This window comes from Oppia nitens, unplaced genomic scaffold, assembly GCF_028296485.1.
Source record: "Oppia nitens isolate AA-2021 unplaced genomic scaffold, nextdenovo-longstitch-racon4-pilon3 scaffold1_pilon_pilon_pilon, whole genome shotgun sequence".
Lineage (NCBI taxonomy): Eukaryota > Metazoa > Arthropoda > Arachnida > Sarcoptiformes > Oppiidae > Oppia > Oppia nitens.
In genome coordinates this window covers 3,970,764-3,997,236 of record NW_026533199.1, presented here as the reverse complement: position 1 = coordinate 3,997,236, position 26,473 = coordinate 3,970,764, and the positions used below count along the sequence as shown (strand labels likewise).

General features: G+C 27.3%; 4 protein-coding genes across 5 annotated transcripts; 2 read left to right on the top strand and 2 right to left on the bottom strand.

The window, feature by feature from the left end:
• LOC128952941 (moesin/ezrin/radixin homolog 1-like) lies at nucleotides 1-17,320 on the top strand. Its single transcript, XM_054298417.1, has 9 exons — nucleotides 1-345; nucleotides 12,010-12,135; nucleotides 12,332-12,422; nucleotides 12,851-12,924; nucleotides 13,087-13,166; nucleotides 13,382-13,420; nucleotides 13,499-13,646; nucleotides 14,483-16,513; nucleotides 16,587-17,320. Exons 2-9 carry the CDS (start codon nucleotides 12,031-12,033, stop codon nucleotides 17,070-17,072), a joined length of 3,054 nt encoding a protein of 1,017 aa, XP_054154392.1. The 5' UTR covers nucleotides 1-345; nucleotides 12,010-12,030; the 3' UTR covers nucleotides 17,073-17,320.
• A 676-nt stretch (nucleotides 17,321-17,996) lies between these two features.
• On the bottom strand, nucleotides 17,997-19,617 carry LOC128952967 (galectin-4-like). The gene is made up of 5 exons (XM_054298447.1): nucleotides 19,441-19,617; nucleotides 19,280-19,368; nucleotides 18,651-19,221; nucleotides 18,352-18,585; nucleotides 17,997-18,278 (listed from the first exon to the last, which is right to left on the bottom strand). The coding sequence occupies exons 1-5, from the start codon at nucleotides 19,453-19,455 to the stop codon at nucleotides 18,162-18,164; spliced, it is 1,026 nt and encodes a 341-aa protein (XP_054154422.1). The 5' UTR covers nucleotides 19,456-19,617; the 3' UTR covers nucleotides 17,997-18,161.
• Nucleotides 19,618-20,019: 402 nt separating this feature from the next.
• On the top strand, nucleotides 20,020-23,830 carry LOC128952949 (E3 SUMO-protein ligase PIAS2-like). 2 transcript variants are annotated; one of them, XM_054298426.1, is made up of 10 exons: nucleotides 20,020-20,443; nucleotides 20,614-21,148; nucleotides 21,235-21,464; nucleotides 21,530-21,844; nucleotides 21,915-22,075; nucleotides 22,136-22,287; nucleotides 22,359-22,689; nucleotides 23,339-23,502; nucleotides 23,570-23,628; nucleotides 23,702-23,830. In XM_054298426.1, exons 2-10 carry the CDS (start codon nucleotides 20,617-20,619, stop codon nucleotides 23,753-23,755), a joined length of 1,998 nt encoding a protein of 665 aa, XP_054154401.1. In that variant the 5' UTR covers nucleotides 20,020-20,443; nucleotides 20,614-20,616; the 3' UTR covers nucleotides 23,756-23,830. The 2 variants fall into 2 exon arrangements, with proteins under 2 accessions (XP_054154401.1, XP_054154400.1); XM_054298425.1 differs by having other exon boundaries at nucleotides 20,020-20,485.
• Nucleotides 23,831-24,942: 1,112 nt separating this feature from the next.
• Nucleotides 24,943-26,118, bottom strand: LOC128952978 (trafficking protein particle complex subunit 6b-like). Its single transcript, XM_054298459.1, has 3 exons — nucleotides 25,836-26,118; nucleotides 25,500-25,763; nucleotides 24,943-25,414 (listed from the first exon to the last, which is right to left on the bottom strand). Exons 1-3 carry the CDS (start codon nucleotides 25,914-25,916, stop codon nucleotides 25,286-25,288), a joined length of 474 nt encoding a protein of 157 aa, XP_054154434.1. The 5' UTR covers nucleotides 25,917-26,118; the 3' UTR covers nucleotides 24,943-25,285.
• Between the last annotated feature and the right edge of the window lie 355 nt (nucleotides 26,119-26,473).

The following is a 26,473-nucleotide window of genomic DNA, read 5'->3' as shown; positions in this document are numbered from 1 at the left end:
GAATGCATTGGAGAACAGTCTGTTTTACAGCACATACAGCACTAACTGAGCTCAGAATATACTTATACTCAACGATTCGCTCAACTATTTTCAAAAGTTGTTTTAATAATATGATCGCTTGAAAAACTTACTGACAATCAAAATATTTACTGTTTTTTGTGACCATTTATTTCCAATCAATTGATTTTGTCATTTATTTCATTTGGATTCCTATTATAACTGTTTGTTTGGCATTTAGTTATTGTGTTCATCAGTGAAACATTGAATTTGTTTGATTACATACCATTCAATACCACACATCATCTCCTGGTTTGCCAATTATTACTTGATTTACAAAATTCAAAGGTATGTAAATATATAATCATATTATTTGTTTAATGTTATATATACTGTATATCAATATATTATTATCACGATTTTTTATAAAATGTGTTAAACTGTTGTAATAAAGTATATCATATTTACTGCATATATTTGTGACAATGTATGGATGGACTCATGTGATACCATATATTTTATTTAGTAAATGCATTGAATGTATACCACATTTGATATCATAAATTTATTGAATGGATAAATAGTTGCCTATAAATGGTGACATTTAAATGTGTTGATAATATATAGAGTATAATATAGACGATGGTTATGCTATAAAAATTATTTGAAAACTACATTAATAAGCAAATTGGTGTTTGGGTTAAAATAGTAAAATAGTTCAAATACCTCAACTATACCTTTACTATTGCACTGACAATACTACAGTTGTACACATATACACAACATATACAGTAATTTGTGCCACATTTTTGTTGCACTTGTGATACAAGAGTCGAGAGCAGCCACTGATGCCCTCAGCAATAATATACAGCAATAATATACACTTCACTTCTAATACCATTGCAATCATAACTACAGTATTATTTGGTTCAATATATTCACTCCACAAATAAATTCAAACAAAACAGATATCCAGCTATTAGTCACTATTCCACTTCATATGAATTTTTTGCACTCATTTTTTTGGCTTAATTTTTGTTTATATATAATATTAAGTATTGGCCCCAAAAAAGTTATGTCTAGTTATATTATTTAATATTATTTTTTTATTAATTAAAATATTATTTGAAATTATAGAAATATACATTTATTAATACTAATAAAATGTTATTATTATTATTTGTAATATTTTCAAGTTTTAAGCTATACTTACATTAATTTTAAAAATTCTAACAAGTTATTTTTGTTTTGTTTTATATAATATATTATTTAGTTTAAAAAATATTTTAATGTTATATAAACTTTATATCGTTAAAAGTTATCAGAAGTAATCAGTTTTTGTTTTATTGATTGTGTGAGTAAGCAAATGAGTGAGTGAGTGAGTGAGTGAGTGAGTGAGTGAGTTAGAGAGAGAGAGAGAGAGAAGATTAGCATTTTTGGGAGGAGTTTTGAATTCCTTAAGAAAGGAGGCATTGATTACTATTTTGGGTGAAATTTCCTACAAATAGCCCAAAGCATATCATTAAGTGTTATCGGCTCAACAGGTATGCCATTCCCCATAACGCCATCACCACATCACAAGCTATGCATCTATTTTAATGCCAATCCGTGATATATTAATATTAAGGCAAACCATTAAAACAAAAAAGACTAAGACATGATTGTATCGCACTTATAGTTTCAAAGTATTGATAATTCGCAACAAATATAATCATACATTGTTTGCAGTGATTGTATGGTATATTATGCACCGACATAGCAATGTATGGCATACCTATGCAAATGACTCTTTTGTATTAATGGAGCCAATGTTGGCTTCGGGTGGCATTACTACAGTATAAGCAAAATGATAGCTTATTGGAGAACATCACTACCGATGATGACTCAAATGATGGCTGAATTGGCGCCAAATTTCCAATTATTACATCAATAAATGCTATACAAAACACAAGCATTTACCGTGAATTACATCAAAATGGGAGTAAACCTCTATTAGGAAATCATGAGGTATGAGGTTTGGTCTCAAATATGCGGCTTTGGAAGTGAGCCAACACTTAGAAAGCACTCTCCTCTTAGAAAATGCATTCCTTTGTGATGCCAGTGCCCTAAGGCAAGGACGAGACTACCACTACCACCAACACTACCATTGACTGCTCAATACATACCATACATGTATTCAACAATTATAGCAATTGACTTCACAACTATCACTACCACTTCTAGAGTTAAAGCTATAAAACTCACTTAAAATTACCGAAAGAGAAATTCTTTGAAAAATGAAATTTAGTTTCGGTTTTGAAGATAAATAGTTTGATGGAGTGAATCAAGTGAATAGAGAGAGAGAGAGAGCTTAAAATTTTTACAGCAGAAAAGTTTTTAGTTATTGAGTTATAACTTACAATTGAAAAACAACTTTACAATTATTTCTCAAAAACTGATGCATTAAAAGACATATAACTTATTTTATTTAATGTTTCGAAGAATTTACATAATTTTTATACATATTTTAAAAATATTTTCAGTCAGTTTAATAATTATTAGAATTTTAAAATTATCTTAAAAGATAATAATTATATACAGTATCTGACAAACTATTAATAATTTTATTATTTATTATTAGAAGAATTTTATAACTAAAAAATGTTTATTTTTCTTAATAAATTATTAAATTAGGATTATCTTTAAGCGATATTAAACTATTACATTGATTTGTGAGTAAGATAAAAATTGTTTTTTATATTGCAAAATTCAGACATCAAGTTAAAAAATAACAATTTAAAAAACTAAAATCAGAGGTTATTATTTATAACTTATTTATAATTTGTAAAAATAACACGTATTATGTGACAAAAACGGTATAAAAGTAGCCTAGTTTTGAGTTTCATAATACAAACTTATAAATATGCTGTAGTATCATATATTTTATTATTTTGAACAGTTCAGAAAATTATTAATGTCGTAGACAAATATATTTTTGTGTATTTATTTAGACACATAAAATTTCCACTTAATTTTTAAAAATATTTTTTATTAGAATACTTATCAAATTTTGTATTTTTGTGATAACTTTTTATTGCAATCAATATCACAAATACATTGAAAAATTCTATTAAATTGCCAACGATTTCTCTCTCTCTAACTTTTTTAATTTAGTCATTCAATTCATGATTTTATGGTAAAATACATTTAATTCATATCTTGCAGTCAGTCAGAGTTGGCAAACGAAAAGTAATTATTTAAAAATTCTTTTATCAACTTTTAGATCCTGAAGTGAGAGAGAAAGAGAGAGAGAGAGAGAGAGAGATCCAACTGTGCATATATAATATACAGTATATAAATATATATATATATATATATATATATATATATATATTGATAGTTTCATACATAGTAGTGGTACCTACACCTCCATATGCTGTGCACCGGGTGATCAAAATGTTTTCAACTTTTTAAAAATAAATTCCTTTTTTGGGCCACAAATTAGTGGAAAAATAGAGGCGTAACTAATAGTCAGGAACTTTATCCAAACACTCATATTGTTTCACAATTTATGGCTTAACACATATCTCTCAACATTTTATTGATATATAAATTCTTTTTGATTTTTATATTAAGGAAAAAGCTTTTAGTTTAAACAAAATTAACTGAAATTTGAAAACATTTACTTATATTATAATTATGTATGTCTTATAATATACTGTATATTCAAAATGTAATGTTTTTTAATGATTATTTTAATTCTAATTTGATATATAATTTTAATATTATATTTGGTATACAATATTAAATATAATAATAAATATCAAATATTTTTATTTTAATTACGTCATATAGATATTTTATAACTACTAATTATGATATTAATATAAATTCCTAAATATATCAATACTATAGTAATAAAATATTACTAAAACATGTCAAATTGAACATAAAATAATTTTTTAAATAGCGTTTTAATTTAACCATAAATTGATATAATAAGAGGACAATTAATGGTAAATATATCATCTTTAAGAAAACATTTTGATATATAAAAATATATAATTGGAAATTAAGGTCAAGAACAGGTAATTGTTGCTCAACTTTCTCGAAGATATATTTCATATAATTATAAAAATACGTTACAATCTAATGATTCAAACAAACAAAAAATTATTTTATAAAAAAAAATTATATTACTTTTACATTGAGAAACTATTTTTTAATTAATAACTAGACAGTAAACATTTCGGGAATTTCCGATTATTATTTAATTATTAAATCATCAGAAATTTTATCTAAGCTTAATTATGCTTAAATATTTATAGTATATAATGTAATATTTATTTTAGTGTTTTGTGAAAAAACGAAAATAGCAATTAAACGTTAATATTCAAAATAAAAATAAGTGCTATTTTTTAATAAAATATATTAAACACATGCAAAACAATAATTGTGACAAGTCTTAAAAAGTTACAAATAATTATTATAATAAATTTTAAAATTTAAATTGCCGATTTATCTTCCGAATTTTTTTTTGTATAACTAAATTTTTTTTAAATATTTTATGTCTAAATGAAATGATTATTACTCTAATAAAACTATATTTTTCATATCATTTAACGACTTCCTAAAGATATTTATTTTTTGCACACTATATATAATTTAACTAACATTTTAACCTTTTTTGTGAGCATTTTTAAAAAAGTATTATGATATATATATATATATATGTGTGTTGACAAATGTTTGCAATTTACCACAATTATGAGTATATAAAATATAATACTTTTTGTATTAACAAAGTTACAATTAGTTTGTATAAATAATTAGATTTAATTTTAGTCATTTTTTTGTAATATCAAGTTTGGTTTAATTTGATGTATTCAATTATATACTGTAGTTAAAATTATATTGTTATTTTTAAATTGATTTTTTTTTAAGTAACTACTGTATGAATTGGTTATATACTGGCAATTAAAAATTGTTGAATCAGTTTTGTAAACAAATTAAACCAAAGCATTAAAATACTTTTGGTTTATTTAAACTAACTAAAAATATCAAAAATTGTAATTAAAAAAGTGACTCTTATCTATCATTTTGCTAAATATATAATTTGCATTATTTTATGACATGGATTGTCGCTCCATAAATAATTTCATAATTCTCTCTTTCTCTCTCTTTCTGTATATATATGTATGTATGTATGTAATAGTCATAAAAGTGAATTACATATAAAATAAATTTTTAATATAAAAACAAATTGTGAAAATGAAAGTTTTGTTTTGAGATAAATATTACAATAATGAATCAATTCTACAAATTCAAGGTTTAATAATGAATGTATTGTAAGTTATATATTGTACTTATATATTAGCAAAATAGAGTTGAATTCTAATACTATATATTAGATGATAATGTTATAAATTTATATTTAAGTTACAATAATTAATATAAACTATAAATTAATTTTTAAAATATTTCTATTAAATAATCATTTTAGTCACTTACAGCAAAAAGCAAAAATAATGGTTATATACACAGTATACTGTAAAAACTTAAGACTAATAAATTTATGAATAATTAATTGATATTTATTTGACAATTAAATGGCATTTATTAGTGAAAATTGGTGTTTATGTGAATCATAATCCCAATCATTTATTTAGAGGATCTCATTTAGTCATCACATCTTTCATAACAAATGTAATATAACATAAATGTAGTTTAAATATATAGTCTGTAATAATCTTAAAATATAAAATCTAGTTCTTGAATTAAAACTAGTTTTTATTTTTAAAATTAAAATTAGTTTACATTAAAATGTATTGAATATTACTGTATAATTAGTATTGATTGTGAAATGGTTTGATGCCATCAAAGTTATGTAATGGTGTGATGCGACTGTCATTTCTAATGCATTGAGTTCAAGCCAGAAAAATTTATATCGTTATAATATTTTTATTTCAATCGTTTATAATAATAATAAAAATAATAATAAAGAGAAATATTTCTTATTTTAATTGTCAGTTAAATATTTCAATATAATTATACTATAAATAAAGTGTTTATTGAAATAATATATTTTTTTAAAACCCGATATCTAATTGAAAGATAAGCCATGCGTTTAGTAATATCAAATAAATTGTAAAGAGAGAGAGAGAGATATGACAAAATATTTTTAAGGAATCCACTGATTCTTAAAGTATGTAATTTAATGTTAAAATCAATAACAAAATAAAAGGGTTATATTATTATTGGTAACACAACTGAACTCCGAAAATTTGTTATCAATATATGAAATGTTGGATTCATTTAACAACTCAATGAGTTTCAGCTTTTGCAATACAAGGAGAGTGGCGGCACTGGAATGCAAGCGCCACCCTATTAGGTGAACCATACATACCATACACTGAATACATGCCCACCAAACTCACCACAAGAAGCTCTTCCAACACATTCCCCACGCATGCCATGCATTAAAAGTGGCGCATATTTTATACATTGGATATATATTTAGTGTTTCGGTTACATTTGGGATCGCTATCCGATTGGCATAGACTTAGGCATTATCACTGATTGATGCTATTTGATAGCTACTCTTCACTGATGATTAGCTTTTTTGCTTTTCCAACAAAATCCTTGCATTTTTGTGTTTAATACAGTGTTAACTATTAACTCCTTGAGCTAAAAGTGTCTGAGCCTTTACTTTGTAGAGCCAAGTCCTTCGATATTATTATTATTATTAAAGTATTTGCAATTTTTCTCCAAATAACAACTTATTGCTAAAGTATTTGAAAAATATTTGTGTCTCCGCTCATCATAAGAGTGGGAGAAAACAAGTATTTTAATTCTCAATACTTTTTTTTATTTGTGTGAAAAAACACATTTTGTGTTCAAATAATCAATATTTTTATTGTTTATTATTTTTATTTATTTTTTGAACTATAAAAATATACTTTTACTATATTTGAATGTTTTTATATTGACAAACACTGTGGATGTTTGTGGACAACAAAAATGCCCAAATCGTGGATTCCTGTAAGCAATTCTTAAATAAATTATTTTACTTTTAAATACAGGCTTTTTGTATTGATTTGTTAAATATTAAAAACTTTTTATTATACATATTATAGTTAAATGCAAATCTGAGTCAAGAAAGTGTGTAATATATTAAAAATGATGTGTTATATAAGGTATAAAATATAGTATGAAATACTGTATTATATATAAATTAAAATGATTTTGAATTTAAATACGATTTGAATTTTGAGAAAAAGTAAAACTTTTCATTCTTTATGAATGAGTACTACTTTATATAACCGGTAATTACTATTGAATTTCTTATATAATTTAATGGTATATTGTGTTCACACCATTGAATGCCTAATAGTAATCTCTTTCTCTTGACGTCTTGTCTAATGTTGGTCTCAATTAAGTACTGATTGTCGTGACTGTCAGGCATTCATAAGCCAACTGACTCTTTGTTGTGTTTATCAAATTAGAAGCACTTTCTGACCAATACTTCATTTTCATGTCTCATGTCTGGGAAAATCTGGCAAAAACTCTCAGCTATACAAACAACTATACAATCGACACATATCTAGCATACCATACCATATGCATAGATATATGAAGAGTGTATTAGCCCTCAAGTGGTGAGACATAACTAAAGTGGAAAATCTTTTACTTTTTTGGATGACTTACAAAAAATGAACATAAAAATCAAAATAATTTTATTTCCATTTTAATGTCCTATAAGTTTCAATTTAATGTCGAGAAAGTCAATGATATACACGTATTTATTTTCCTGTCGGATATATATATATATATATATATTGTATATATTAAATTCACTCGAGAAAAATATTTTTACATTACATTTTGTTTAGTAATTTCACCGAAAGCTAAATTATAATTTTCTCATGCAATGAGTGAGAGAGAGAGAGAGAGAGAGAGAGACTCAATTTATGATTTATATCAAGACATTAAATATAAAAATATTTTGTAGCAAATTTTTAGGCTATTTATTATTTATTTTTTGAGTTTGTGTTTTTACATAAATTGTAATTTATATATAATGATATTACAAGTGACCCCCATATAATAGTATATTTAGTTTTTACGGTAATATGGGTTAACCTTATAGATTCCGGGGTCATAGTCGATGCCATACAGCACACATAGAGTACAATACTAAATACAAAGCATTTACTTATAAAATTTTGTTAGTCTTAGCTATTACTGTAGTTATAAAAGCAAACTATCGATAATTGGTTAGACAGAGAGTGAAAAAGAAAACGTGTAGTACCTCAACATATACTCTATTACTATATGTTTACTAACTTTTGGTTAACATTTCCAATAAGAGTCAGAAAAAGCAGAGGAGATGAATGAGTGAAAGAGAGAGAGAGAGAGAGACCTCCAGTACCCCATCAATGTATTAGTGGTGCCGGCACTAAAGCTAACGACTCTTGAATTTATATATATATACAGTATGTATAATATATAATATTTACCAAAAGAATAATGTGTTTGCATCTCAATGGAGGATACAATTGTACTGTTAATCAATACAACAGTTGAAGTAGAGATTGAAAGTTTCATATTTTTGTTACCAATTATTATATTATTTATTATATTATTATACATTATTCTCTTGTTATAAACCGTTCGTCTATATGGCAACGTATTGTTAAATGAATAACTATTAGACTAATAAAACTATTTGATAACTAACGATATTTTCAAATATATGTTCATTCAATGAGCTATTCAAAAGATTGTTAAAAATCATTTTAATTATACATATTGTATATTCACATTGTGTACTCACTGTATAATACAAAAATACTTCAAAAGTTTAAGAGTAATATATATTATTTATAGTGAAGTGCAGATGTTTTAGTCTATATATGAAACAAGAGATCAACAGTTGTGCTCACATCCTATGGTTTGACACAAACTGACAGTTTATGCTCTCAATTGTTGTATCACTGGTTAAACATACTATTATAATACTGGCAATTGATGGCAGAAATAAAATTAATGTGAAAAATATTTATTATTTGCATATATTGTATATATTGTACTTAAAATGATATAACTCTGAGAAAACTTATGTTTAAATAAAAATTAATGTCTGATTATTTTATTTTTATGAAATATTTATTTGAAGCACAGTTCCGGGCACTCAATTGACTACAGATTGAGGCAAATATAATATAACATTTGTATTGCAAATAATGCCAATTTATTTAATGAATGAGTTATACGATTGTTATCAGCAATTTGTTAAAATATTTCAATAAGTTATAAAAAAACATTGTCTAAAATTTTTTAGTTGAGATTACAAACATATACATTGTTTATCAGTTTATTTCAAAATATTTTTATAACTTCTATAATAATAGAGACAATACTACAAAAGCAATTTTTAATTATCTATAAAAGTTGTTTTAGATTGACTGACAAACAAAAATATATTTATATAACAAATATTTTATCTATTTTACAGCTGTAATATTATTAAGATTATATTTTCAATTTCTAATTATTTATATATGTACAGTAATTGAATTTTCAATCTTAATTTAAATCAAAAAAAAATTGCAAAAGTATTTAGGTTTTAGTATAAATAAATTTGCATTCAATTAATTATATAATATTTTTGTAGAGAATGTCTAAAGAGGAAATAAAATTGCATTTATATAACAGTTGTTAGAAATATTGAAATTTATGTTATTTTTTTGTTGTGTTTATAATACGAAAAATAGGTTAACATTTATTTGATATTTCATTAAAATTCCTATGGATTTAGTGTATGGAAATTGATATGATATGCGATAACACATTGTTTATGCAGAGCTTCGTGTTTAACGGCAAAACATTACTGACTAACACCTGAGTCCATGAACTTTGCAGCTCATGTTATCTGTATTTTTATATTTTATTTCAAAAATTTATAACTAAATAAGTTTCTACTATACAGTAATGTATATTTATTGTTTTCATATACAAATAAATAACAAATTTGTTGCTCGTGTTTACTAAAAAAATCTATATATTTTTGTTGTTAAATATTTTCAAATCTCATTTATTTAAATATGAATGAATTTAAAAAAATAATATTTATGATTACTAAACATAAAAGTAGATATATTTTTGTTGAAGTATGCCATCCATACATTTATATTGACTCCTATCCTTACATGTCTGTCCTGTTTTTTGTCCTCTCTCTCTCTCTCTCACTCACTCTTTCAATGGTCATATGATAGCCATAACGCCTACATATAATTCAATACTCCCTTTTCATTGCTGTTCACAAAGCCGTGACACTTAACGGAGTCGGAAAAATGAAAACAATTTTTTAATACACTTTAGATTTGATTGTATTCATGAAAAATTCAAAGGGAATCCGTTTCCAGTAATTCTAACAAATGGTTGATTCACTGCACACACAAAAAAATGCATTCACTCGACAATAGAGTTTTACAATTAATTTTTTGAATAAAAATCTTTTTTAATTAAATTCATTGATAAATATAAATTAATTGGTCTTTTGTTTCATTCGTGATTAACCTTAACTATAGTAAACAATTAGCAAAAAAAGTGTTGGACACTAATAACTTTTATTTAGATATTTTTTATATAATCAGCAAAAAAAATATAGGAAATTATAAATAGTTTTTAATATAATCATTTCTTTTTAATATAAATAATTTATTCTAAAAAGAGAAAAAATTATAAATTAAAATATTAATTTGAATACAGAATTAATTATATTATGATATAAGATGATCGATGAAAACGAGTTCAATCAAGAATTTCAAACTAATAAAAACAACACAAATATTTAAAAATAAATTTTGTTTGTTTTGAATCCAAATATTTATCTTATTTTCAAATAATATTTTCTTGAGGTGTTTATTATTATTATTATTACTATATTATTAAAGCTATTATTGAAATATAAGATTAAACACTTTGCAAGAGCCATATGTAAATGTGTACCGATGTTTGGGATGATTTTACAGCTTTTTTTTGCTCGAGAGTTCATACAATAAGTAATGATATGGCATAGTATGGCATACCTTACCTTTCCATACCATTCCTATAGGAATTGCATTCCAGACCATTCAACTCTAGGACTGTTTGCTGATAACAATTGTTAACATTTTATTATTAGCATTACTACTACTAGTTATTATTAGTGCTATTATTAAAGCAATTTTAAGTGAGTTTAAATTCCAGTAATTGTCTGATAAAATATTTTGCTAATGAAGTTATGCACTATTAGCAAACTATACCTTTATATTAATTTATATATTTAAATGATTATCAATTATATGATATCTAACATTTTGCATAAAACCAATCAACAATCAGTCAAATATTTTTATAACATAGTTACTAAAATATCACAACTATTTGTCACAATAACTAAAGTGTTATGAAATGAAACAATAAAAGTGTTGTTTTTGTATTTATTTATTTATTTTTCTAACGAATAATAATAATCAATAAAAGCGAGAAAATATATTTTTTTTATTTTAATTACAATACAAAATATTGTATATTATTTGTATGTAAAATGATATGAGTTAATTTGAAAACAATTTTTCAACAAATAGCACATGTTTATTATTTGGTATTTTATCGTTAAAAATATATTATATAAAACATTCAACACTACTATGTTATGAGATCGCATATTTACTATATTAATCATTACAAACAACTGTTTTTTATTTTATTTAGTGTTGCCTTATTTTTTATGCTTAAGTTTTTTGGGCGTAAACTTTTTGCTTTAAAAAAAGTTTTTTAAAGTAAATGAAATATTGAATGGAAGAAAAAATTAAGTGAAAAAATAATTTTCAAACTATAGTATTGTTGTTGGTGTTTAAAAAGCCATAGCAAATAACATCTACAAAAAAAACTTAGCAAAAAAGTTTTGGCAAACAAATCAATAGTCATAATCAACGAGAGATATTAATGTGTTTGTCATCTATTTTTCTTTTATGATTTATTCAGTCAAACGTGAAATCCGAGACAATGAGGCGTAACGTATACTCGACATGTGATTCACAATTACCGACGGGCAAGAAGTTTGTGGCCGTAAACTTGTTAACTGATGAGACCCTCTATTTTGTTGTCGAGGTATTTATAATATTATTTCATATTTATATATATATATATTTCTATTCCTATATATATATAACATTTATAAATTACTCTTAAAATTGCATATAAATTGTATACTATTTTATCGTTAGTGACTAATTTATAAAAAAAAACTGTTAATATAAAACAACATATATTTACTAAAAATAATATATTTTTTATACATTTTCAGCTTAAAAGCAGAGTCAGTGAATTGTTTGGACAGATCTGCAAATACCTGAGTTTATGTCAAACAGAGCTCTTTGGTCTCGCAATCAGAACGGGTCAGTCATTTTGTCATTAATTTATCATTTATAGCCAACTAATGATATATTTTTTTTGCTGGAAAACAAACTAACAAAATAACAGACTCTAACTTATTATAAAAAATACTTTACTTTACTTCTAATATTAAAGTCATGAATATTAATAACGATGAGTCTTTTCTCTGAAAATGCATTTTACTTTTTGAGATATAAATGGTATGCATTTGTGAAAGTTATTGCCACATAATTTTAATAACAGTGTCTCTTATAATATCCAGTTTTTTAAAGATGTGATATTATTTTTATTATATATTTTTTTAATTTTTTTCAAATTTTATTCAAATCTAAATTATATATTTATCATTATATTCATATATAGTATATTTAATATATATATTTATATATATCGTATATAATTTTTGTTTTATTTATTTATTTTTTGTTAGATTCATATTTATTTCTGGATACCACACAAAAGCTGTGCAAATATGCGTCCAAACAGTGGAAACTACAAAATAATGTAAATTCAATGAACTCTTCATTTATTTAACTCATTTTATATTTGATTACGAGATTTGTCTCACTTTAATTACACACACATCTAAATAATAACTCATTTTATAGTAGAAAAGTGAAGACACTTTTACTAAATGACTGTCTTTTTTGTTGTTATTTTATTTAGGGGGTCGACAACACCGGCAAACCATTATTTTCAATTCATATGAGAGTACAGTTTTATGTCGACTCTTATCTGTTCATTAGGTGAGTGCAAGTGAGACACCGCACACCTTATCTTTAATTATTGTTTATATGATATATCAAATAATTGTGTTTTTATATATAATTTGTGTTTTTTGTTGTTTTATTTCTTATTCTCATCTGTTTTGATCTATAATTTTATATAAATGTTTTTGTATAATCTTAAAGATGAAATTGCATTAATAGAAAACATTTTTTATTTTTTTCTATGTCTAAAGTGATAAAGTAGCGAAACTTCTCTATTATCTACAACTAAGGTATGGTATTGAAACAAAAAAAAATAATAGGCCCCGGGTTGACGTATACTAATTTTTGGTCGTTTTTATAATAAAAAGGGAGAATGTAGTCAATTATGGTCAGGCCCTTTGCGAGGAGAGGGCTTTTATGTTGGCATCGTATGCCCTTCAGGCAGATTTCGGTAATTTCAATCCTGAGCTACACGTCGGCCAATATTTTAACCCTCAGCTATATTTCGCTTCATGGGTAAGGCATTGCACACCAGTATATAGACTAATCTATTTATATGATACCTTTATACTATATATATTAAAAATACTATCCACCACTTCTCTATTTATTTCCCATCCCTGCCCTTCAAAAAATACATAATATTTTGCGCTATATTTTCATTGCCTATGAGTCTCATTCCCTATATGTTTGTTACCAATTATTATGTGTTTTGCATATTTTTCTGCATAAATTTATAGTATATATATTTTATTAAAAAGTTTTTAAAATATATTTTATATATTAATAGTATACGACATATCCAATATGAATTAATAGTTTGAATTTATAAATTTAGTACAAACTTGTTGTTTAAATTAATAGAAATATATTTATAAATTTATGCATATATTTAAAACTGGATTTTGAAATATTTATTTATAAATAAAATCAGTAAAATAAATTAAAGCTTTATTGAGATTCAAGAAATCAAATTCAAAATAGCAACAAAAATTAAAGAAATATTTGATAAAATTTATTAGTAAAACCAAAACAAAAATATTGCATAAAATTAATGTTTGAATTGTTTTTTTTTAAATTTTTAAATATAATTAAAGTAAAATAATGAAATATTTGTAATAACTTCAATGATAATTATATTGTATGTATATTTATATCTGTACATATAAATATTTTAAAAAGCAAATTTATCAAGCTAATTTAGCATTTTTATTTATACTACATTAGTTAAATTTATGTACTATATATACTAAATGCTGTATTAGTAAACTATTGAAAAATTTCTAGTCTAAGAATATTACTTTTAAAAAATTGTATAAAAATTAAAATTAATTTGATTACATTTTTATTAGGTAATTGAAATGATTGGATTAGATTACATTATAGAACATTTACCATATTTGCACCGGGATCATAAGGGAATACCAAAATTTGAAGCCCAATCTCTGTATATTAAAGAGGCATCCGATGCCAATGCTCCACATAATCTACACCTGTATAGGATGAGGAACAAGACGACAGCAAGTGATGTTTGGATCGGCATTTGCACGACTGGTGTCGAGATTAACTCCGAAGAGCAACGCATATCAAGTATTCACACCAATAGTCATAGTAGTCATACCTGTGCTAAACAAAAGACCCGCATTTCATACTTCACGTGGTCTGACATCGGGAAACTGTACTTCGATAAGAAAAAGTTTGAGATTCGCTCAATTGGTCCATCTGTCAGAAAGTTTACATATTATGCCAGCAGTGAAGATGCGGCCCGACATTTGCTATGGCTCTGCAAAGTCACCCATCAGTTCCAACTCGTCATTCAATTGAAAATGAAAGAAATTAAGAGACGAGAGTCAGAAATGAATAGAAAAAAATTTAGAGAGTCCTATATTTACGATCAAAGTTTTGATTTGCCATTAATATCGCGAATCAAAAGTGGATCCGATTATAGCAAAAGTATGAGTTCTGTGTTGGACGACACCAGTACTCAAAGGGTGTCTGTCATTAGCAATGCTTCATCTAATACTACATCTGGTATTGTATCGGATAAAGTGCAAAGTATTGAAGACAGTGATAGAGAAGACATTGATATTGAGATAATGATAAACTCAGCGCCGGTAGTATCACTTGAATCTCTAGCTTTGAGTGAACCCATAGATAACTCAATACGAAGATCGTCGACAAATCTTGAAGACAAACAGTCTAACTCTATCAGCAATATTACTATGAATTGCAATCATAATCAACAAAACAAACAAAAAAACAGTGATAACGGAGTGCCTTCCAGTGCTAACAGTATTAAAAGTACTTCATCTGAACAAAGTAATACAACCATCAAATCTATTGTTCCTCTCGTTACCACAAATAGACAGATAATTAACATAATTGGCAATAATAACAACCATTTATATGATTTTTGTCACAATGAGAGTCAAACAAGTGATATAATACCACTTAAACCAAACACTTCATCAACTAGTCATGAGTTGATATATTCAACAAATATTGAAAACAATACCAGAATTACACAAAAACCCGATCTAACGGTGCGATCGGTAAATCTGTCCAAATTAACTGAAAGAGCCGAATCAATGAACCATATCTATGAAAATATACCATATTTTTCACAATTTCAAAATCAAGATATTAAACCAAAGTTAGCATTGAGAGCCTGTCCTTCGCTAAGCTCTACACTAACTTCAACCACAACAACACCAACTCAAAGAACAACCACAAGAATCGGTGTTTCATCTCTCACTCGATCACACGTTAAGCCGACTCTATCGGTGTTTACACCTGACTCTCATTCAACACCAAAAGCACAACCAATTGCTGCATCCGAACCCAATCTTCATACATCACCACTTTGGACAACATCACCAACATATCTACCAAACAGAACCAAATTGTTTGTCAATGAAGAAACCAACAAATATCAAGTGAATCCAACCATTAGCTCTCAAAACAATTTAAACAAAGAATTAAACATAAATGTATGCAATGGAGTCAATATTCAATTGGCCAGAAAATTACTTCGAGATAGTAGAGCTCACTCCGACTCCAGTGCCCAATATACTACTGTCCCCACAGTCAACAACAATCAAAATTGTTTTCCCGTTACAAAACATTTAATTGATTGCAACAATGAATTATCAGTTCAGCCATCCTTTCATCAGTCTCTGAATAACATCTCTATGACATCAAATCATCCTTTAAGACTGTTTGCAAGTGATATCAATGTTAATAATAATACTGAATCTAAAGTAAAGTCATTACTAATACCTCCTCCACCGCCACAATACGCCAACTCATTCAATGAGATCCAATATTTAAGATCTATTAATAATAATTATATTGATTCACAATTTATCACTAGTCAGAAAAGGGTTAGTTATTAATACAATTTACAAATTTAAATACGTTTTTCATTAATTTTATTTTGTTTTCAATTCCCTGAAGAACTCCTTAATTACAGCAAATGGAAGACTCGACTCCAAGACATACAATGACGAGAAGAACGGATCAATTTCTGATTTACAACAACTCAGACAAAAGAGTCGAGACATGAATTTACCACTCATTACGGCCTTATTCAATGACAGATCACTAATGATGGTTCCAAAGACAGTTCCCGGCTCTGGTCAACGACACATCAGTACTGCTCGAGATATTAGACGATATTCTTGTAGTTCTGACATAAGCGCCGACATTCCCTATAAACACATCTCAATTATGCCGTCCAGAAAAATAGAGTCAGAGATACACATACCTAAACTTACTATCAATAATAATCGGCCGACGAGTTGGCACATTGAATATCCTAACCTACAGAACAATTATGTTTGGGAACAGTATCACAATCAACAAACACCTGGTCATGAATTTCGCAATAAGACCGCAGACTTTATCGATAGGATTTGGGCCGAACACCAGTTGACCACTTGATGGTCCATAAAATAAAATCTATTTTTAATAGTCATATATCGGGCAAAATTGCAAACAAAATATATAAAGTTATAAAAATGTTTCGCTCCGAGAGTCGACAAAATTACTGAGAGAGAGGTTTATAAAAAAAATTGAGATATTGTGGAGCATTGAAATTAATACAATCAATGAGTTCATTAAGTAATGCAATAAATTTTATTATAATTTAATTATATATTTTAAATAAGTGCCACAAAAAATGTTAGTTTATTTTGTAAATATTTTCTTATTTTTATATTAATAATTTAATTTTGTTATTAAAATTAATTAATTTTGCAATTTCTAATTCAATGCATTTATTTATTTATTTCTAAATTACTTATAAAATTTTTAATTACCGATACTTATAAAATATTTATTTCATGTTTAATTTATTAGTTAACAGCAGATCATTTAAAAATAAGTACAGGAAATATTAAATTGTTAAAAATTGTAAAAAACAATATATTAATTTTATTTAATACCAGTTAAGGTAAGTTTGATAGTAAATCTTGTATTTTAAAATATACCAGTTATTTTTTTAATAAAAATTAAATTTACTGGTAATAAATTTGTAATAAAATAACAAAATTTATAAATATTAAAAAAGACATTTTGTTTAAAGTCGTTGTTATTCTCATATAATATACGGTATATAACAATATAAACAAAACAAAAAATGAGATTATTATACTGTTTATTATGATCAATGCCTATAATATACTGTAGTTTACTTTAAAGATTAGTATAAGCGTTAATATAGTAATAAGCATTTATGATATTCAATAAATCAATTTCAATAAAAATTATTGTCAATAAATCTTTTAGAACATAGATTTGTTGTTTATGTATCTAATACAGCATTCATTTAAATGAGACTTTAAAAAATTATTATTTATATCTATTGATATATTGTGGAAATCTTAATCCTATTGTTTTGATGTCACATAAATTAAATAACACACATTATTGTAAGCATCAGTTTACCGATATATGTTTGCAACTTATGGTAATGTGCTATAAATTACCGATAAATATATTTAAACTAACAATTGTTAATTTAATTGTTAATCATTCACTAGAACTGCTACCACTGCTCCAACCCTTGTGTTTCCATTTCCCAAACTTTGGTTTATGCCATTTATGTTTAAAACCTTTGTGTTTAAACATTTTCTTTGCCTTTTTAAACTATAGTATATATATATATTTAAAAAATAATTCGTAATTAAAAAAAATCAATTTAACTAATTATAATGCATACGGGATGATGTCCTGTAAGAACAGCAGCTCCCAGTGCAGCAGCACCGGCACCAGCAGCCAATCCTGCAATTGGTATAGGGCTTGAATGCTTCGAATGATGTCCGCCGATGCCGTGATGTTTACCTTTACCAAGGATTGCTGATCCAATAGAAGATGCAGCAGCACCGGCAGTCAAACCACCCAAAGCACCTCCTAATCCACCTAATATGCCTTTATTTGGATTGTTAGGAGAATGCTATAAAAATTATAATTACTTTTAAAATTAACGAAATTTTTTTAACAATTTTATATAAACCAAACCGGATATCCTTGTGGTGCATAACCAGCTGTTGGATAACCAGCAGTTGGATAACCGGCTGTTGGATAACCACCAGTTGGATAACCACCAGTTGGATAAACTGGAGGATTAGGTGGATATGAAGATTGTGGCGGATATCCCGTAGCATATCCAGGTACTGGTGGAGGAACATAATGTCCGCTTCCACCGGCAGGATATGGAGGTATGGGCGCAATCGGTGCAGACGGAGGTGCGTATGTTGGTTGTGTCAACTCATATATGATTGAAGCAATACTCACATCGCCATCAATGGACAGATGACTGATACGGTTTAATGGTAGGCGGTGTCGAAATTCAGTAAAATGTTGTCCATTGATTGCAATTTTAAAGTTATCGCTTTCTACTAATATTAACAATTCAAATGGTTGGCCACCGATAAACGGAAAACCACCGAAACTCTCTTCAGGACCCCATCGCTGGCCTTGCAATGAATTTCTGACTACTCGTGGCGGGGCTGTAAAGACTGGACTTAAGTGTAGCGCGAGATCGTCACGCGGGTTGATTGATGGTCCGCATTGAAAATTGATTGCAAAACTGTGGACAACAATACATGAGATAAATACCATTCAAATCATTTGTCAATAATACAGACCATCGGGCCGTTGGGTGAGATGTGCCGCTGATTCGCACCAATGTTCCGATGTTTAGCGGATAACCGATGCGATCGCAGTACGGGATCACCTGTCAGACAACAACAACAATAATCAAGTCATCAGTTAGTCGTGTCTAACAAACTAAACATATAGTTATTACCGGATTATAAGTCATATATAGTTATGACAAACATTCAAACACTTGATTCAAATTAATAATAACTTAATATATCTTATAATTAATAAATCATTTAAACATTTCATTTGGCATTAATTTATGTCATATTTATGAGTCATTTAAACAATTACTGTATATGTGTTTGCAATTCAATTGATAAATGCATTGAATTTCCATTAATTAGTTTTTTTTATTATAAATGTTTGCGATTACACAACAATTGTATATAAATTATAATAACTTTTTTAAAAGGGATCTCAAAGTATATGACGTTATTTACCAATAAATTTGATATAGAATTACATGTTTTGGAAATATATTTTGAAAAGTTTTGCACAAAAATAAACTAAACAAAAGTTAGTAATTAATTGTTATATTATTATTATTATTGAGAAATAGTGACCTAATTGTCATTAAAAATGATTAAATTGTAGACAAATGTGTCAAATGTGTCAATACGTGGGTCGTATAGACAGAGAGGCGGGGCTTACGATTGAAATAGGTTTTAGTGCGCAGTTGTGTCACTCAATTGACACACAAATCAATTGATTGACATTTGACACAAACAAACGTTTGGAGACATCTTTGGACCGATAATTGAGTTATTAATTAACCGATCGTTTAATACAACACTCGATATTAGTTCACAATATTTAACACACATTTCAATCAATATTTTGTGTTTATATTGTCATACAATTGAAGTGATGAATGTCTTACCAATTGTTGACTACTTTGTTATCACTGAAATAGATCTTATGGTTTGTTTGACAACTATTTAATTGATAACAAGTTTGACTGAATTACCGAAGCGTATAAAATGGCCAACAGATGGCAACAGTCACTGATCACTGATTGAGTCCCCAATTGTTTGAGTGGTTTAACACAACATTTGATCCCATTTTAAGAGTGCATTCAAATAGCATTAGTCGTATGGAAGGCGTAACTGAAGACTGACCACACTTTCCGGTCATAAGATGAAAGAGTGAGACACGAAATGGACGACAATGTCATCAATTCGTTGCGGGTCTGTATCGGCGGTCGACATACGATACGTCTAATGACTTGTGATGAATACGAATGACATTTATTTAATTAATGTATGATTTTATTAATTGAATGATTTATTTGTTTTGTCTTTGTTTTGATGACCAGAATATGATAATGTCCTTCCGTGTCGCCGAACTACAGATGCTATTGGGTTTCGCTGGTAAACAAAAATCGGGAAAAAAGAACGAATTGCAAGTCCAGGCACTGGAACTTCTTAAGGGTCGGTCACTGACCACTTCCATACAAAACAAGATTAAAGAACTTCATAGACAACGATATAATAATTTAAGTTATTTGGGAAACAATTCTTCGGACACATTGGACTCCGATTACGGCCATTCAATGAGTTTACGGTCGACTACTGGCGGACACCACTCCGTCAATCAAATGACTTCTCAATCGAGTAGTAATCATCAATACAGCAGTACTGGCATACCGTCAAAGAGTTTGTACAATAATAACTCGAGGACAGATCATTACGGATCAATGCCACGACTTGGGATCGACGCTTATCCGCCAAAGTCATACCAATCGTTGCAAAGCTCGCAATCGCTTCAATTTCCTGTTTATCCCGACGTTAAGTTCAAAGGATTACCTTTTTATGATATTTTGGGTGAACTTCTTAAGCCATCGAGTTTGGGTATAAGTTATCAATTATTTTCTATAAAAAACTTATTAATTATTACCGCAATGTTTACTAATAAGAAACAATTGATGTGTTAATAGTACCGACTGTTGCCGGCTCTCGATTTCAAGAGAGTAACTATTCATTCCACTTAACACCACAACAGGCCAATGATGTAACCATGTCTAGGGAGTGTTTGCCCGGACCTAAAGTCGACTACACAGTTCAGGTTCAGCTAAGATTTTGTCTGAATGAGACCACCTGTGAACAAGAAGATAATTTTCCTCCGAGTATTTGTGTCAAAATCAACTCAAAGATGTGTCCATTACCCGTATGTTTCATTAAATACGATATATAATTATTATTTTGAAATAATTGTTTTTGTTTACTAATCAGAATCCACTGCCAACTAACAAACCGGGTGTTGAGCCAAAGAGGCCGAGCAGACCAGTTAGCATTACAACTCTTTGTAAATTATCGCCTACTGTTGCGAATCAAATATCGATCTCATGGGCGTCCGATTACAACCGTCCGTACGCTGTCGGAGTGTTTTTGGTCAAAAAGTTGACGTCACAAACACTTCTCGATAGGATTAAACGCAAAGGAGTTCGTAATGCAGACCATACGAGAGCGTTGATTAAAGAGAAATTATCTCACGATGAAGACTCGGAAATCGCAACAATGAGTCTCAGGGGTTCATTGCTTTGTCCGGTTTGTCATACATTTACTATAATTGATATTTATTTTACTTTTTTTATAACTAAATTTTGTTTATATATAGTTGGGTAAAATGCGTATTCAAATACCCTGTCGTGCAATTACATGCGCTCACGTCCAGTGTTTTGACGCACTTTTGTATTTACAAATGAATGAGAAGAAGCCTACGTGGGTCTGTCCCGTATGTGATAAATCCGCCGTCTTTTCTAACCTTGCAATTGACGGGTAAAATATTTCAATTATTTTTATAAATCATTTATCTAATTATTATGTTGACTTTAATAGACTATTTAATGAAATTATGAAAGAAGCGCCTTCTACTTGTAATGAAGTCCAGTTCCATGAGGATGGCTCCTGGACTCCGGTCCAACTGAAAAAAGAAAACACTTGTGAGACTCTGGGATCGGGTTCGAGAAAAACTACTAAAAGAGAGAGTTGTAAGCTATTGTCGTTTACTTTGATTTTATTTGCTATTATTTTTTTAAAATTTAAATGTGTATAATAACAGCACAAGAAAGGACTGAACCAAAGCGACCAAAGATCGATATAATTACAATTGATTCGAGTGATGACGACGACGATGAAACCATTAAAGACTCGTCACCGCGACCCGCACTCTCTACACCTGTACTATCGTCTGGATCGGGATCCGAATCCTGTGGAACACCAAATCACATGCAATCACTCCCTTCACCTGATTCCTCGAGTTCTGCTTCTAGTAATTTACAGCCAATCGCCTCGAAGTCCAATACTCCTAATTCACTGTACTTCTCTTCACACAATACATCGTCTCCATCAAGTAATGGACAATCACTAAGTCCCGCACACAACAGCAATAGGTATTTTGATTACATTCAATTGGATTAATTGCACTGTATTTGTAATAACTTATAAATATTAGTCAATATTATTATTAATAAGAGATATATTTATCGTTTTTCAATTATTTTGTCTGATTTATACAATTTTAAATTAATTATTAGATAATTATATTTTGATATTAGTTAACAACAAATAATGTTGAATATTGCTTAAAATATAATTACCGCTAATTTATTAATTAATTATTTATAGTTTATAAATAAAATTATTTGAAATAATTTTTAAATCAAGTTTTAATTTTATCTATCATTGATTTTAATTACCATAAAACACAATTTTATTATCTATTAAATTATTATAAAATTTGATTATTTTGATTCCAAGTAATTTTTGTATAAATGCATATTTGAAATTATTAAATATTTTCGAAAACGTCAACTATTTAGAGTAAAAATATTTGAAATTAAAAAATATCAGATTTATATAATAAGTTGTTAACTCAATAAATATACTATACGTGTCGTACAGTAAACAATATACCGTAATACTATTTGCGACAATTTATGATTCAATTGCATAATAAATTGAATAATATTAAAAATGGTTCATATTTTATATTATCAAATAGTTTAGTAGAAAATAATATATTATTTATATATGAATTAGATCTACTCTACCCTCGTCTTTAAGTATCCCATCGATGACATCAATGGGTCGTTCAACTGCCACCTCCTCACCGGCCAATCCCTACTCAAGTGTTATGAATGCAAATAATTTTTACGCCGATCTATACGTCAACTCAAACAGTTCAATGTTTAGCAACTATTCGAGTAATTATTGCATATATTTTAATAAAACTTTATTCAAACTAATGTATTGTCAAAACATTTTTTTTAGATATTGATATGAGTTCAGCGTTTGACCGACTTTTCAGACAAACTGCAGAAAACAGAGAGGTTTTAAACTTTTATTAACAATTTATTATAAATTATTTATTGTAAAATACGATTATATATTCTGTTATATTAGAGACAAAATACACGACCAAACAATTCAGATCCGGACATCATTTCTATTGATTGATATTTGCTGTCACTTAAACATCATAATTATGTTTATTATCATCGAAAACAATATTGTTTACTAATTATTTAATTATTTAACATTTTAAGAGTTTATAAATATAATCCCATATTAATAATAAAAATTATTTTTCAATAATTTATTTAATGATTATTATTGATTCACAACTAATGTAAACATTTGCCTTAATAATTGCCATTTTGACAAAATAATCAAGGTCGTATCTATGGGCCTATTAAATTTAATACCCTAATCAAAGTCAGCAATACTTTAATACAGTGCTATTTATATGTATTTGTTTATTACAATATAAATTAAATTACGGCATTGTTTATATTAGTGATATTACCGTTTGTTGAATGTTGAGAAATAAAATATTTATTGATAAATACTAAAAACAAATACTCATTTAATAGCATTGAATTAAGATAACTATTGGGCCTAAACTTCCTATGACTGTAAACAAGCAGATACTTTCAACTTCATTACCTAACATTATAGCCCGTGACCTACAATAGTATCACAATTTATGATAAAATCAATCGTAATTGAGATAATTAGATACCGGTAAGCAATTGTTGCAAAATAAAACATAATTCCGGATAATTTAAGCAATAATATTGTAGTAATTTTAACTATAAAAATGTTATAACTTTCATAAGTTGTGACATACCATATATGATGTCTTTTAATAGAAAAGGAGTGGTTTTTATCAATGGTTTTGCATAATAACTAGTGTATTGATTAATAATTTTTTATACTCTATTAAATAGTTGTATATAGTTGCTAAAAAAGCCAAATAGTTATTGAAATAGTTATTTATTTTTTATAAATATTTCAACTGATATATAATTCATTTGTTTTCAGCATATTTACAAAAATGATTTATATAAATAAACTAATTATTTCTATTGTTAAAAAAGTAATATGAGTTGAAACAGTTTACACATTTTATATAATTTATATAAACTATTACTTTTTGTTTTTACATATATTTGTGCTTAATTTTACAATTTAATGCTTATATTTTTCAAAATAACTGAAATAGTGATTTATAAGTTTTTATAGTTTCTAACCCAACAAATAGTTATTTATAGTTATAATAAAATTTCGGAAATAGCGTCCACTGGTAAACTTCGGTGGACATACTAAGTCCCAGTTATAAGCGTTGAACCGACAAAATAATTTTTTTAGTTGGAAATCAAGACACTAATAATAACTGAAAATTGCTATCAAAGAGTTACAGATATATTACCAATTGATTGGTCACTCCAAACATAGTCACAACACTTATCTCATGTTACTATTTAAGACACTTTCGTAAATAAAAATTAGAGTTGTCTTTCCTTATTCTGACATTTAAAAAAACAATGCACTTAACTGACCACTTGTTTGAACCGCACGCGTACTGACCGCTAGCTAACACACAATAATTATTAAATAATTAAAATTGATTTATAAATTAAAAAATCTAATACAATACGATATATCAATATAATTTAAAGTTTCTTAAAGTAACGTTAAATGTAATTATTGTGATCTTTGAATCTGTATCTGAAATCGACAACTGGGAGGCATCACAATCTCTGCCGTCACAATGCTATTGATTCCCAAATTACTTAACGCTCCTCTTATGAGACCACAAGTAAAGGCTAAATACTGCCATCAAAGATATTAAATCATAAATTAATTATCAAATAATTGCTTAAATTAATAATAATAAGTCATAAAATTTGAAGCAAACTTTTGGCATTTGGTCCACGTATTGCTTGGAGTTAGACATATGTGTTATGAATCGGAACCGATTGTCGAGTAAGACATAAGTTCCCATATGATTGGTCCGCAAGTTATCGATTTGTTTCTTGAAGATTGTCGACCAAAACTCTTTGCAAACAAATTTCATTACATCCAACTCATCCTTAAATCGCTGCAACTCTTTGGTCAGTCTTTCGATAAACCGATAGCCAGTATTATAGCCGATGTGCTCCAGACGTGAGACACATAACTCCTGATATCAACAAAAAAAAACAAGACATCAATCATATTGTAATCAAATGAGTGATATTTTTTAATGACAAACATTAGAGTCGTTGTCACTGTTTTTGGCCAACAGATCAACGCTTTCCATATGAAGAAAATCAAAGAGGATATCGTCAACCATTGCGACTAACGGTACGATTGTTGGACATCACCGACGGGTTATTAATTGATGACAATTAATAATTTCATCCAAAAGTTATCAACACTTGTATATCAAATGTCAATAATATTGTGCAGACAATCGAGAGAGAAAAATCAAGAACAGCCCATAAACTGATGACTCTTATCAAAAATAGTACTAATCCTTAAACAACTGAAAAACTTTCTTAATCTCTATCATTTGATTTCAAATATTTTTACAAATAGTTTAATTCAAAATTTATAACACATTTTTATTAATATTTCATTCAAAAGTATAAATAACTATTAAATTAAATTTATTATAAATAAATAATTGATAATAGAGTTAAATTTTGTTTAATTTACATTATTAATGTTTATTGTAAAGTTGGGCCTTTTATAAATGAGTCTAAATAGTTATGGGCTGTTTTTGACTTTTCTCTCTCAATCGTCAAAAAACATTCATAAAGTATGTTATTATTGATTCACTATTTTATCAAATATTAAATAACTGTAATGAATGTAATAAATAATTAATTAGATTTTAATTATATTTTA

Bases quoted from the DNA above. Each gene is read 5' to 3' on its own strand.
- LOC128952941 (XM_054298417.1), top strand. From the start codon at position 12,031: ATGAGGCGTAACGTATACTCGACATGTGATTCACAATTACCGACGGGC. The intron at 12,925-13,086 runs GTAAATTCAATG...TATTTTATTTAG, and splicing joins AGTGGAAACTACAAAATAAT to GGGGTCGACAACACCGGCAA. The intron at 13,421-13,498 runs GTATGGTATTGA...TATAATAAAAAG, and splicing joins CTCTATTATCTACAACTAAG to GGAGAATGTAGTCAATTATG.
- LOC128952967 (XM_054298447.1), bottom strand. The intron at 18,586-18,650 runs GTTTGGTTTATA...TAATTTTTATAG, and splicing joins ATGCACCACAAGGATATCCG to CATTCTCCTAACAATCCAAA. The intron at 18,279-18,351 runs GTATGCATTATA...TATATACTATAG, and splicing joins TTCTTACAGGACATCATCCC to TTTAAAAAGGCAAAGAAAAT.
- LOC128952949 (XM_054298425.1), top strand. From the start codon at position 20,456: ATGGACGACAATGTCATCAATTCGTTGCGG. The intron at 20,486-20,613 runs GTCTGTATCGGC...TTTGATGACCAG, and splicing joins ATGTCATCAATTCGTTGCGG to AATATGATAATGTCCTTCCG. The intron at 21,465-21,529 runs GTATGTTTCATT...TTTACTAATCAG, and splicing joins CAAAGATGTGTCCATTACCC to AATCCACTGCCAACTAACAA.
- LOC128952978 (XM_054298459.1), bottom strand. From the start codon at position 25,916: ATGGTTGACGATATCCTCTTTGATTTTCTTCATATGGAAAGCGTTGAT. The intron at 25,764-25,835 runs GTTTGTCATTAA...TGTTGATATCAG, and splicing joins ACAGTGACAACGACTCTAAT to GAGTTATGTGTCTCACGTCT. The intron at 25,415-25,499 runs GTTTGCTTCAAA...CTTTGATGGCAG, and splicing joins ACGTGGACCAAATGCCAAAA to TATTTAGCCTTTACTTGTGG.